This window comes from Gavia stellata, unplaced genomic scaffold (assembly GCF_030936135.1).
Source record: "Gavia stellata isolate bGavSte3 unplaced genomic scaffold, bGavSte3.hap2 HAP2_SCAFFOLD_124, whole genome shotgun sequence".
NCBI classification, from domain to species: Eukaryota; Metazoa; Chordata; class Aves; order Gaviiformes; family Gaviidae; genus Gavia; species Gavia stellata.
Window position 1 is genome coordinate 184,315 of NW_026777096.1, and position 12,222 is coordinate 196,536.

The 12,222-nt window shown below is 66.7% G+C and overlaps 2 protein-coding genes and 4 non-coding genes across 6 annotated transcripts; 2 read left to right on the top strand and 4 right to left on the bottom strand.

Annotated features, from left to right (window-relative positions):
- Positions 1–493: 493 nt before the first annotated feature.
- TMEM179B (transmembrane protein 179B) lies at positions 494–2,253 on the bottom strand. The gene is made up of 5 exons (XM_059835118.1): positions 2,158–2,253; positions 1,444–1,631; positions 1,233–1,367; positions 1,043–1,118; positions 494–652 (listed from the first exon to the last, which is right to left on the bottom strand). Exons 1-5 carry the CDS (start codon positions 2,251–2,253, stop codon positions 494–496), a joined length of 654 nt encoding a protein of 217 aa, XP_059691101.1.
- A 758-nt stretch (positions 2,254–3,011) lies between these two features.
- On the bottom strand, positions 3,012–5,975 carry TAF6L (TATA-box binding protein associated factor 6 like). Its single transcript, XM_059835126.1, has 10 exons — positions 5,829–5,975; positions 5,663–5,749; positions 5,211–5,361; positions 5,052–5,102; positions 4,867–4,961; positions 4,665–4,739; positions 4,350–4,570; positions 4,119–4,251; positions 3,890–4,018; positions 3,012–3,782 (listed from the first exon to the last, which is right to left on the bottom strand). Exons 1-10 carry the CDS (start codon positions 5,973–5,975, stop codon positions 3,012–3,014), a joined length of 1,860 nt encoding a protein of 619 aa, XP_059691109.1.
- Positions 5,976–6,252: 277 nt separating this feature from the next.
- On the top strand, positions 6,253–6,443 carry LOC132321654 (U2 spliceosomal RNA). The gene has a single exon (XR_009484819.1). It is a non-coding gene; the product is annotated as a U2 spliceosomal RNA (small nuclear RNA).
- Positions 6,444–7,371: 928 nt separating this feature from the next.
- On the top strand, positions 7,372–7,562 carry LOC132321661 (U2 spliceosomal RNA). Its single transcript, XR_009484826.1, has one exon. It is a non-coding gene; the product is annotated as a U2 spliceosomal RNA (small nuclear RNA).
- Positions 7,563–8,497: 935 nt separating this feature from the next.
- Positions 8,498–8,688, bottom strand: LOC132321660 (U2 spliceosomal RNA). The gene has a single exon (XR_009484825.1). It is a non-coding gene; the product is annotated as a U2 spliceosomal RNA (small nuclear RNA).
- Positions 8,689–10,970: 2,282 nt separating this feature from the next.
- LOC132321655 (U2 spliceosomal RNA) lies at positions 10,971–11,160 on the bottom strand. Its single transcript, XR_009484820.1, has one exon. It is a non-coding gene; the product is annotated as a U2 spliceosomal RNA (small nuclear RNA).
- Positions 11,161–12,222: the final 1,062 nt, after the last annotated feature.

Here is a 12,222-nt window from a genome sequence, read left to right on the forward strand (position 1 = left end):
CCACACTTCTGCTGCCACTCGCGCGGGAAAGCGGCTGCTTTCGGCAGACAGGACGGTTGTACAACACCTGCCTCGCTGCCGGACACAGTGGGCACGCAGAGCAGTGACCCCTTTCCTCCTCCTCTTCTTCCTCCTCCTCCTCAACAGCCGCTCCAGCCCTGGGTGCAACAACCCTCCTCCTGCAGCCGTGAGCGCTCAAGTACAGGCACAGGCTCCTCTTACTGGAAATCCTCATCTTTAATAACAAAGCTCAGCACCCAAAATGCCCTGATGATGGAACGGGAGCTACGAGGGGGTGGTCGGAGCCACGCAACACCCAGCTCACTGGCAGAGGGTCCTTCAAGCACCGCTGGCTTCGTCACCACGGGCAGGACCAGCGTGGGTGGCAGGGCTAATGACATCCCTGCCTTCTCTCGCATCGTAGGGTGCCTGGAGCATACCCCACACTCCTTACCCAGATCTGGGCCCCCCACCACCCCCGTACCCCCTTTCTTCAGGGCCGTATGGGACGTCCCCTGAAAATGGCTTCCGTCTCGGCACTCCACTCGGGGTCGTTGCGACGCAGCAGCGGGAAAGGGGCCTCCCTCCGCCGCTGGACCAGCAGCCGGGCAGTCAGTAGGCACCAGAGGAACACGTTCACCCAGGCTGATGCCTGCAGGGCCGGGGCAGAGGGACAGGGGTTCAGCTGTGCCTCATGCCTCCACCCTCCCCATGCCCCCGATTTCTTTACCTGGGAAGGGCCCCCCCCCACGGCAAGACAGCAGCCACAGGGACGCCGTACATATGGCTGTAGCAGCGACCGCATGCCTGCGGGTACAGCTGCACCCCTATTCACAACAGCCGCCCCCCTGTGCATGGGCGCTGTCCCTCGCCTGATCCCAGGACAGACAGACAGACTCTCCCTCCCTTCTCCCCTGCGGGAGCGGGGCTTCAGCTTTTCATTTGCCCTCGCTTGTCCCCCCACTCCTCACCCACCGGCTGGGCCGTGCAGACCCCAGGCAAGGCAGGGGCTTCACCGCACTCCCTGCCTCCTCCAGCTCACCTGCGCGCTGTAGAGGTTGCTGTAGAAGCGGGTTGGGCTGTAGGACTCCCACGGCTTGTGCTCAGCCTCCTGGCAGCTGTGAGGGACAGGGAAAAGCAGGTGTGAGGTGTGGGGAGAAAGGGGGGGCCCCTGAGAAAGGCCATATCCCCCTGGGGCCAGAGGAGACCCCCCCGGGGAAGGTCGTTGCTACCTGGACAGACTTTTGGTCTGCATGATGGAGGCGCAGAAAGCATCCATCCCCACACGGAGGATGCAGGCCGAGATGAGGAGGAAGAAGAGGATGATGAAGGCAGCGACCAGGGCGATGCTGAGCCAGGTGCGGTCCCTGCGAGAGAAGGGGAGCAGCGTCAGCGGCACAGGGCTTCATGGGGCACCCCCAGCCCCGCTGTCCCCCGGCTCACCACTGGGACTCATCGGTGCAGCAGCTGTAGATGCCGTAGAGGAGTGACGAGAAGCAGTACAGGGCCACCACAACAGAGACGACCGAGACAAAATAGCAGAGCGAGATGTGGCTGAAGGACTTGGGCACCAGCGCGGTCCCGTTCCAGCTCACCGTGCCGTAGAGGATGCACCATCCTCCAAACTCTCCCTGAGAACAGGACGCCATTGCGGGGGGGCTGCTGCTCAGTCACACCCCCCCCAGGCACCCACGGGGAGCCGCGCTCAGCCCGAGCAGGACGGACCGGCGAGGTGAGGTGGAAAGGCAGGAGGAGGAGGAGGAGAGGAGCGTTGGAGGAGGAAGGAAGCCCAAACCGCCCCAGCTGACTCCTGCGCTCACATGATACGCCAGGGGCTGCGGGACGGGCAGGGGGCTCAGCCACCCCCCCCCAGCATCCCGCCTTGCTGCCTGCTTGCGTCCTGGCTCCGCACAGCACCCGGTGACCACAAACGGGGGGGCGCAGGAAGGCGGGGGGCCGGGGCACAGCCAGCCAAGGCAGGAGCGGGACGGAGCCCACCCGGGGCAGCGGCGCAGACCCCGAGGGCCACCCGGGACAGCAGGAGGGACATGAGGAGCCCCGGGACAAGGAGTGGGGTGACGCCGCTGTGCCCCCAGCTTGCCGCCCCGCTGGGCAACGTGGCCGGCCCCCACACCCCACCCCGTCCCGTCGCGGTACCTGCGCCACAGTGAGGGCCGAAGCACAGACGATCCCGCAGAGGAAGGCAGCTCCGTGGAGGGCCAGCTCCGCCAGCTGCAGGACCGACACCGCCATCTTCCGTCCCCCTGCTCGGCCCGGCCTCCTCCGCCCCACCCCGCCCGGCAGCACGGGGCCGGGCTCCTCCGTGGCCCCATTGCGGCGGCACTGCCATGCCACCACCACCGCAGCTCAAGGATCCAGCCACTGCCGTCTCACTTTGTCCCGGCCCTGCGTCCCGTCGCGGTTGGTGATCCCACTCAGCCCCGCGGCTCCCACTGCCCCCAGAGCAGCTCCTGTTCCCAGCCTGCTCGGAGCCGGCAATGGTCGTCCACCCACCCACCCGTCCGTCCATCTGTCCGTCCATCGGTGGACATAGGGGAGCACAAGGGGAGGATGCGGCCCGGGCTGCAGGGCTGTGTCCTGCCACGGGAATGCCGTCAGCACCAATGGGGAGGGGGGGGTTTCACCAGGACAACCATGACCCACCAACCTGCTCCATCCTTTCTTGGCTCTGCTCGGCAGCGTGAACCTCAGCGGCCGACATCTCCTCGCCTTTGCCCGCGAGGGGATGGACGCCATCCACCTCCTGCCACACCGGCGGCGGGGACGTCGTGCCCTGCCACCCCACGGCAGCTACAAACCCTCTGCACTGAGCAGCGGACAGCTTTTTATTAACCGCCCAACGCACGCTACAGCAACGGGCTGTGGCCGGTGGCACCTCTGTGCAGGTGGCACCCGCAGATCCCCGTGCCGAGGGGCTAGCCAGCCCAGCCCGGCGCTGCCCAGGGCCGATGCCGAGGCCAGGATGGGGGGGCAAGCGCCCAGCACCCGCCTCAGAGGAGGAGGTGGAGGGAGTACTCGGCACGCGGCCAGCGCCGGGCCGGCCGGGTGGTCCGGCCGATCATGGGCAGCTTCTGGGCGTAACGGGAGATATGACCGGGTCCATGGTGCTGGGGGAAGCTGGTCTGAAAGAGGCGGCCCTGGCAGCGCCGGCCAGCTTGGCGACCCGCAATGACGAAACTGAAGCGTGGGGCACCGCGGGGCGCGAAGCGGCATTTCTGGAAGACGTCGCGGGCGCCTGGGCGGTGGCCGGGCTGCCGGGGGGCCCCGCGAGGCCGGGCCAGGCTGGCCGGGCGGTGCAGTGCCGGGCGGCCGGCCGGGGGTTCACCCCGTGGGCTCTCCTCCTCCCGCGGGCTCACTGTGGCACTGGCCGTCAGCTGCGGCATCTTGCGTGCCGCCCCCTCGCCCCCGAAAGCCGGTGGCTCCTTCCGGGTGCCCTCGGGGGTGCCAGGCGGCGGCAGGGCGGCCGGCGGCAGGCCCGTGCCAAAACGGGCGGCCAGGCTGTCGCCAAAGAAGTCGTAGAGCTCGCGGTACATGTCATGCAGGGAGAGGGTGGGTGGCACGGGGGCTGACGCCGAAGTGGGGCCGCTGCCGCCACCGCCGCCCCCCAACTGCAGCAGGGGCCGGCCGAGGCCGAAGCCCGCCTCGGCCGGGGAGTCCTGCTTGGGGCTGTGCCGCGGGGAGCCCTCCTGCCGCGGGCCGGCCCCGGACGCCGGTGCGGGCGCCTGCTGCGCCTTCATCTTCAACAGGCGCTCGACAGCCACCTGTAAGGGAGAGGGGGGGGAAAACGGTGCTGGCAGTGGGGGGCCGCGTGCGCCCCTCGCCCAACCGGGCCCCCGTCCCGGCCGCCTCGGCAGGACGAGCCGCTCACCAGAATAGCGCCGTAGACCTTGTGCCCGTCGGCCTTGACCTGGGCATTGGAGACCGAGTAGTCGTCCAGCACCGCCTGCAGGTTGGCCCAGTAGGTGGGGAGATGGGGGTAAAGCACCCGCTCCACCGCCTGCGGAGGGGACAGACGGACAGACGGATAGGCAAGCAGTAGCACGGGGCGGTCAGGGGCAACGCTGGGGCGGCGCGATCCCCTCTCCCACTCCCCTCACCTTCCAGCCCAGGGCGTGCAGCCCCACCACCGCGCCGTAGTGGGAGCAGAGCGGGCGCACGGGGTCGGCCAGCACCTTCTGTAGCGAGAGCAGGATTTGATGGTAGAGGCCACTCACCAGGTCGCCGTGGGTCCTGCGGGTGACAGGGCGGACGCTCCAGTCCCTGCTGCGGCAGGGCCGCCCCCATCAGCCCGCCAGGGACCCCCGCGCCCCGGGGAGGGTTCCCCCCACCAGAAGATGCGGCTAAGCAGCATGGCGGCGTAGTCACGCAGGGTCCAGTGGTCATTGAGGGGGTTGATGGAGGCGGCCAGGGGCTCCAGCGCGCAGTACATGACGCTGGCGATCAGGCTGCGGACGTAGGAGCCCAGGCAGAGGAAGGGGTTCTGGATCAGGCTGCGGGCGATGTGCAACAGCCGGTTCAGCTGCTCCAGGTCGTGGCTCACCGATTTCACCTGCCGGCATCGCACCGGGGCCGGGCTCAGTGGGGAGCCACACCCCGCGCAGGCTCGGGGATACCCCCGTCCCCATCCCATTGCCTCTGCTCACCCCGCTGACCACGTAGACGAAGTAGGGCAGGAGGGCGGCGATCTTGGAGTTGGTCTGCAGGTCCTGCAGGGCCACCTGCGTGCGAGGATGCCGGCCACGGCGAGGAGGTGGTCAGCCCCGCTCAGGGTGGGGTGCGGGGGGGGTCAGCCCCACTTGGTCGTGCTCAGGATTGGGGGGGGGTACTCCCACTGCCCCACCCCACCTTCATCAGCTGGGGGTCGTCGCCCAGCACCGCCCGGGTGACATGCTGGTAGTACTTCAGCAGGTCGTCCGTCAGCGTGGAGACGGCGCTGGGCACTGTGGAGGGGGGGGAACGGGGACGTCACCCCAAGGTCCGGCCCCGCCATGGGGAGGATGAGCCCCCCGGTCGCCCCCGCCACTCCTTACCAGCTCCCTGCGGCTCCAGGTTACCTTTTCCATCCAAGTAGGAGACGTGCACTGCAAGAGAGCACGGTGGTGACAATGAGCGCCGTGCCTGCGCCCTGCCCGCACCGGGGTCATGCAGGAGCGGGGTGCTGGGGGGGCGAGGGGAGCCCCCCCCCTCACCTCGCACAGCCGTCTCAGCGCAGCCCTTGGGGATGTTGGTGGCCAGGGCCAGCTCCACCAGGTTGACCTCTCGGTCCTCCTGGAAGTAGAGCTCGCCCTCCTTGATGGCCCGGAATGGCAGCGCGTCCTGGGAGCCGTATCCGCACACCGCCTGGGGGGGGGGACACTGTGGTGGCACACCCCCCCCTCCCCTCCAGGGCCACAGTGACCCGAGGGGACCCCCACCACTAGCACTGCCAGCGCTTGGGATGCGGTCCCACCAGCGTCCCCGGCCCCACCAGCGTCCCCGGCCCCACCAGCGTCCCCGGCCCCGCAGCTCTGCGGGCGGGGTGGGAGGCAGCCGGGACCTCCCCCCCGGTACTGGGAGGCATGGGGGACCCCTACCCCAGTCCTGGTCCCCACAGGGAGACATGGAGGACCCCCCCCCTCCAGTCCAGCCCCAGCCGCCGCACCTCAACGTTGCTCCAGCGCAGCGCCCGGTTGAAGTCCTCCACAGTGAGTTTGCGTCGCCGCGTGTGTTTCATGAACTGGGAGCTGTTCTGCAGGGGCGGCACCGTTACCGGGACCAGGGCCGGTATCGGGACAGAGGCCTGGTGCAGGCCGCCCCGCCGTCCGTACCTGCGTGGCCTCCCGCAGCCGGTAGCAGACGTCCTCGGCCAGCAAGGCCGCCACCTCGTCGCTGAGCTCCAACCCAGTGCTCTCGGCCATCAACCGCACCGACTCCCGGGGCAGCTCCACGAAACGCCGCTCCTCCCGCTCCGACATGGCCGCGCTGCGCGCTCTCCCGCCGGGCCCCGCCCATTGAAGGCGGGGACATGCAAATCAAAGGGGCAGAGACCGAAAGGGATACCGGGAAGCCCCGCCGCTGCGGTCCCCGGGGTTCGGCGGGGGTCGGTGAATGTGGAACCCGGTGGGGCGGTGCGGGAGAGCGCGGGGAGGGAGCGTGGAGCGGAGCGGTCGGTCGGTGCGGTCGGTGGTGGGGCGGCCGTGAGGTGGAGGGCGGTGGGTGTTGGGTGGTGGGGGTGCGGTGGAGGTGACGGGTATCGCTTCTCGGCCTTTTGGCTAAGATCAAGTGTAGTATCTGTTCTTATCAGTTTAATATCTGATACGTCCTCGATGAGAGGACTTTATATTAAACGGGTTTTTGGGGCTGGGAGTTGGACGCGGAGCTTGCTCTTTCCGCTCCGCGCATCGTCCCGGTATTGCAGTGCCTCCGGGAACGGTGCACCCCTGCGGGGGACCCTTCGCTGGTCAAAGACAGAGTAGAGTCTCTAGGGGAGCTGTGTTCTTTATTCCCAGCTGCGTTTTGTTCTCAAGGAGGGTCTGCATGGAGGGTGCTGGATCGAGCACGGGTGGCATCGTCGGTACCCGCCCCGGTATCCCCGCGGCTCCCCCGTTCCGGGCCGAAGACCCTCAGCGCTTGCTACGGCGGCTCAGCTCTACCCGATCCCCTCACCCGGCCCCGCGCTGGGTCGTGCCCAGCGGCTCCGTATCGCTCCGGTACTGCTGAGCGAAGCCCCCGGCCTCGGTTTAGAGGATGAACCGAGGGACGGAGGCTCCGGCGCCGACAGCGCTGTGCCGAGGCGGACGCGGTACCCGCCGCCTCCCGCTGCGGGTGGGCCGCGGGGCTGGAGGGAGCCGGGGCTGAGGGCGGGGCGCCGGCGTGGGCGAGGCGAAACCCGGCCAATGAGATCGCCGCTACAGCGACGTATGCAAAATGCCGGGCGGAGGATGCAAATCGCCCCGGGGGATTGGGCGGGGCTGCGAGGGGGCGGAGCGAATGCAAAGTGCAGTGCGCAGAGTGCCAATCGGGTTGCCGCGAGGAAAGGAAGAAGGGGCGGGGCGCACGGGAACAGGGGGCGGGGCATGGGGAGCAGGGCTGGGTGTGGGGAGGGCGGCGGGGCGGGGCGAATGCGGATCGAGGGCGTGGCTACGCAAATCGGAGCACTCGCCGCCTCGAACGGGACGACGGGAGTCCCCCGCGGCTGCGGATCGGGGGTGCGGCGGGGCCGGTTCTTCCCGGGGACCCGGTGGGGCGGTGCGGGGGAGCGCGGGGAGGGAGCGTGGAGCGGAGCGGTGGTCGGTGCGGTCGGTGGTGGGGCGGCCGTGAGGTGGAGGGCGGTGGGTGTTGGGTGGTGGGGGTGCGGTGGAGGGGACAGGTATCGCTTCTCGGCCTTTTGGCTAAGATCAAGTGTAGTATCTGTTCTTATCAGTTTAATATCTGATACGTCCTCGATGAGAGGACTTTATATTAAACGGATTTTTGGGGCTGGGAGTTGGACGCGGAGCTTGCTCCTTCCGCTCCGCGCATCGTCCCGGTATTGCAGTGCCTCCGGGAACGGTGCACCCCCGCGGGGGACCCTTCACTGGTCAAAGACAGAATAAGTCGTCACTGTGACGTTTTCCTTCTCCCGTTAACGTGTCTCTTCCCCCGGTAGACATCGTCGGTGCTCGCCGTCCCCCCTCCCCACCCCGCTCCCCTCAGTGTCTCAGCTCCCTCCATCCTTCGGCCACCGTCCCCCCCGCCGCTTCTCTGCCCAGTGACTGCAGACACTCGGCCGAGCTACCGAAAAAAAGAGCTAAAATCGATTATTTCGCGGGTTACCGAAGGCCGGAGTCCATCCCGGGGAGGGAGGGACCCCCTCGGCTATCGTGGGGTGGCCCAGCCAGCGTTGCCTTAGCTCTCAGGCGGGGCGCTGGAACCCGTCACGGACATTTTCCTTTCATTGCCTCTACAGATGATCCGAAGCATCACCAGCGCAGCCACGCGTGAGATCGACGTCAGAGCCCGTCTGTCTTCGTGGACGAGCCGCGTCACCAAGCCCGCAGTCAGTAAGGCGTGCGTCTGTCTGTCGTGGGGAGCACACGCAGAGCCGTGCTTGCAGCGGAGCTCTCGGAGCGCTACGCTCCGTTTTGGGTAGCAAGCGAGTCATTTTTCTATCCTTAAGAGACATAAGAGTGCAATAGGGGCGGCTCTTTCCTATAGTTTTTTTTTCCTTTCCCCGCCGGTTCTGCTGGTCGCCTGACTCCCGCTTTCCCGGTTGGTTTCCACCTTCTCGGGCTATTTTCCACCTTCCCACCGATGATAAGCGTCATGGGTCAGGGCTGTACCGGGGTCTCTCACGCTCCCGGGCCGCCGTGGGTACCGGGGCCGTTGCTCGGGCTTTATTTCCCGGAGAGCCGTCTCCTGCGGCAGCAAACGCATATACTACGGATCGGGGGAAAGGAAGTTCTCCCTTACGGGACTCAGTTACCTCATCTGTCTTTGACCAGTGAAGGGTCCCCCGCAGGGGTGCACCGTTCCCGGAGGCACTGCAATACCGGGACGATGCGCGGAGCGGAAGGAGCAAGCTCCGCGTCCAACTCCCAGCCCCAAAAATCCGTTTAATATAAAGTCCTCTCATCGAGGACGTATCAGATATTAAACTGATAAGAACAGATACTACACTTGATCTTAGCCAAAAGGCCGAGAAGCGATACCCGTCCCCTCCACCGCACCCCCACCACCCAACACCCACCGCCCTCCACCTCACGGCCGCCCCACCACCGCTCGCACCGACCGACCGCTCCGCTCCACGCTCCCTCCCCGCGCTCCCCCGCACCGCCCCACCGGGTCCCCGGGAAGAACCGGCCCCGCCGCACCCCCGATCCGCAGCCGCGGGGGTCTCCCAGCGGCCCGTTCGAGCCTGGTAGGGCTCGATTAGCATAGACACGCCCCGGCTTTGCACGAACCACGCCCCCTCAGGCTCCGCCAGCCACGGCGAGTCGCACGCCCCGCCCCCAGCTTCCTACTCGCCACGCCCCCCGGGCGTCTCTTGGCGACACGCCCCGCACTCGGAGTCGCATTCCCCCGCCCCTTCGTCGTCCCCAAACAGAATCACAGAATCACAGAATCACTACGGTTGGAAAACACCTGTAAGATCATCAAGTCCAACCTAAAAAAACAAAAACCACCACACAACAACAACAAGCCACAACACACCAAAAACCAACCCACCCAACACCACACAGAATCACAGAATCACAGAATCAGTACGGTTGGAAAAGACCTGTAAGATCATCGAGTCCAACCTGAAAAAAAAAAAAACAAAAAAAAAACACCACCAAAAAAAAAAAAACCCACAAAAAGAAAAACCACAAAACCCACGCCACACAACAACAACAACAAGCCACAACCCACCCAACACCACACAGCACCATGCCCATCAAGCTACATCCCACAATGCCACATCCACACGCTCCTTGAATACCTCCAGGGAGGGTGACTCCACCACCTCCCTGGGCAGCCTATTCCAGTGTTTCACTACTCTCTCAGTAAAGAACTTTTTCCTAATATCCAGCCTGAACCTCCCCTGGCGCAACTTGAGGCCGTTTCCTCTTGTCCTGTCACTAGTCACTTGGGAGGAGAGACCAACACCCACCTCACCACAACCCCCTTTCAGGCAGTTGTAGAGAGCGATGAGGTCTCCCCTCAGCCTCCTCTTCTCCAGACTGAACAACCCCAGCTCCCTCAGCCGCTCCTCATCAGACTTGTGCTCCAGACCCCTCACCAGCTTCGTCGCCCTTCTCTGGACACGTTCCAGCACCTCAGTGTCCTTCTTGTAGTGAGGGGCCCAAAACTGAACACAGGATTCGAGGTGCGGCCTCACCAGAGCCGAGTACAGAGGCACGATCACCTCCCTGCTCCTGCTGGCCACACCATTTCTGATACAGGCCAGGATGCCGTTGGCCTTCTTGGCCACCTGGGCACACTGCTGGCTCATATTCAGCCGGGTGTCGGTCAACACCCCCAGGTCCTTTTCCGCGGGGGAACTTTCCAGCCACTCATCCCCAAGCCTGTACCGTTGCCTGGCGTTGTTGTGGCCAAAGTGCAGGACCCGGCACTTGGCCTTATTGAACTTCATCCAGTTGGCCTCAGCCCATCGATCCAGCCTGTCCAGATCCCTCTGCAGAGCCTTCCTACCCTCGAGCAGATCAACACTCCCTCCCAACTTGGTGTCGTCTGCAAACTTGCTGAGGGAGCACTCAATCCCCTCATCCAGATCATCAATGAAGATATTAAACAAGACCGGTCCCAAAACTGAGCCCTGGGGGACTCCGCTTGTGACCGGCCGCCAGCTGGATTTCACCCCATTCACCACGACTCTCTGAGCTCGCCCCCCGTTCCCATACGCCCCGCCCCTTCGCCGGGTCCTCGCACGGTCACCGTGAGTGCCACGCTCCGCCCCTCTATTTGCATTCGCTCCGCCCCAATCCCCGCAACAACACCCTCGAGGCGATTGGCGTGCACCCGCCGGCTTTTTGCATAAGCCAAGTTCGCGGCGATCTCATTGGCCTGGGACCGCCCCGCCCACACCTACACCCCGCCCTCCGCCCCGGCACCCTCCGGCCCAGCCGCAGGCTCCCGCCCGCCCTCGGTTCATCCCCGGGGGACCGCAGCGGAGCGGGGCCGGGGGCTGCGTTCGGCGGTAGCGGAGCGAGACGGAGCCGCTGGGCACGACCCAGCGCGGGGGCTGCGAGACATGATGGAGGGAGCGGAGCTGCCGGACAAGGAAGGAGAGGTTGCGGTAGCGCTGAGGGTGCGCTCGGACCGGGGTTCGGGGACACCGGAGCGGGGCGGGGGACAGCAGCCGGCGGGCACGGCGGGGCTGACCGCCCTTGTCCCACGCCCGTCCGCCCGGGAAGAGCGGACCGGGGGGAGTAGAGAGGAGCGATGAGAACCGCTCATTGCTCTGTCTTTGACCAGTGAAGGGTCCCCCGCAGGGGTGCACCGTTCCCGGAGGCACTGCAATACCGGGACGATGCGCGAGCGGAAGGAGCAAGCTCCGCGTCCAACTCCCAGCCCCAAAAATCCGTTTAATATAAAGTCCTCTCATCGAGGACGTATCAGATATTAAACTGATAAGAACAGATACTACACTTGATCTTAGCCAAAAGGCCGAGAAGCGATACCCGTCCCCTCCACCGCACCCCCACCACCCAACACCCACCGCCCTCCACCTCACGGCCGCCCCACCACCGCCCGCACCGACCGACCGCTCCGCTCCACGCTCCCTCCCCGCGCTCCCCGCACCGCCCCACGGGTCCCGGGAAGAACCGGCCCAGCCGCACCCCCGATCCGCAGCCGCGGGGGTCTCCCAGCGGCCCGTTCGAGCTGGTAGGGCTCGATTAGCATAGACACGCCCCTTTCCCCCACACCCCCGCACCGATTCTTTATTTACATAACCCCGCCCACAATTCCAATGCGCCCCACACCCCGGCAGGTCGCCGTCTGCATGCCCCGCCCCCTGCTTGCGTTCGCCCCGCCCCCTGCCCGGCCCCCTGCGGGTGGAGGGGGCACCGGGCGCCTCGGTCCCCACGGGGGGGGGGGGGCTGCACCTTCCCCCCCCCGGGCGTGGGGGGGGCACCAGGGAGCACTCCCGTACCCCCCCAGTCCCGCCGCCCCCCGGCACTCGCACAGCGCGCTCGGGCGCTCGTTCATCCGCGGTCGGAGCCCCGAAGGCGGCACGGACCCTGCTCGGGGACCCGGGGCGGGCCGCGGAGGGGCTGGAGGCCCCGCAAACGGCGGTGCGGCGTCCCCCAAGTCCTTACCTCGCCCCCCCCGAAGGCGGTGGCCACCACACGGTCACCGGTGGCCACCAAAACCAGCGGCGGGGCGGGAGGCCGTGCTCACGCGCGGGGGGGGCGCCCGATGATGAGGGCCCCTTTCCCCCCCCCCCCAAACGGGAAAGCGGGTATTGGGGCCCCCCCCAGGGTCACGGCCCGCCCCGCCTGCGCTTGGAGGGCCTTGACGAGCTCCCGGAGGCTGCGGGGGGCGGCGGGAAGGCGACGGTACCGGGGCCGGCGGGGCGGGGACTGCGGGGGTCCCCCCTCCCCGGACGATAGCGGCGTGCGGCGCTGGCGGCACCGGGGCGGTGGAGGGCGAGTCCTGACCCCTCGCGCCGGGGACAAAAAATACCTCAGTGGGGGGAAAGAAGGAGCAAGAACTGCTCATTGCTCTGTCTTTCACCAA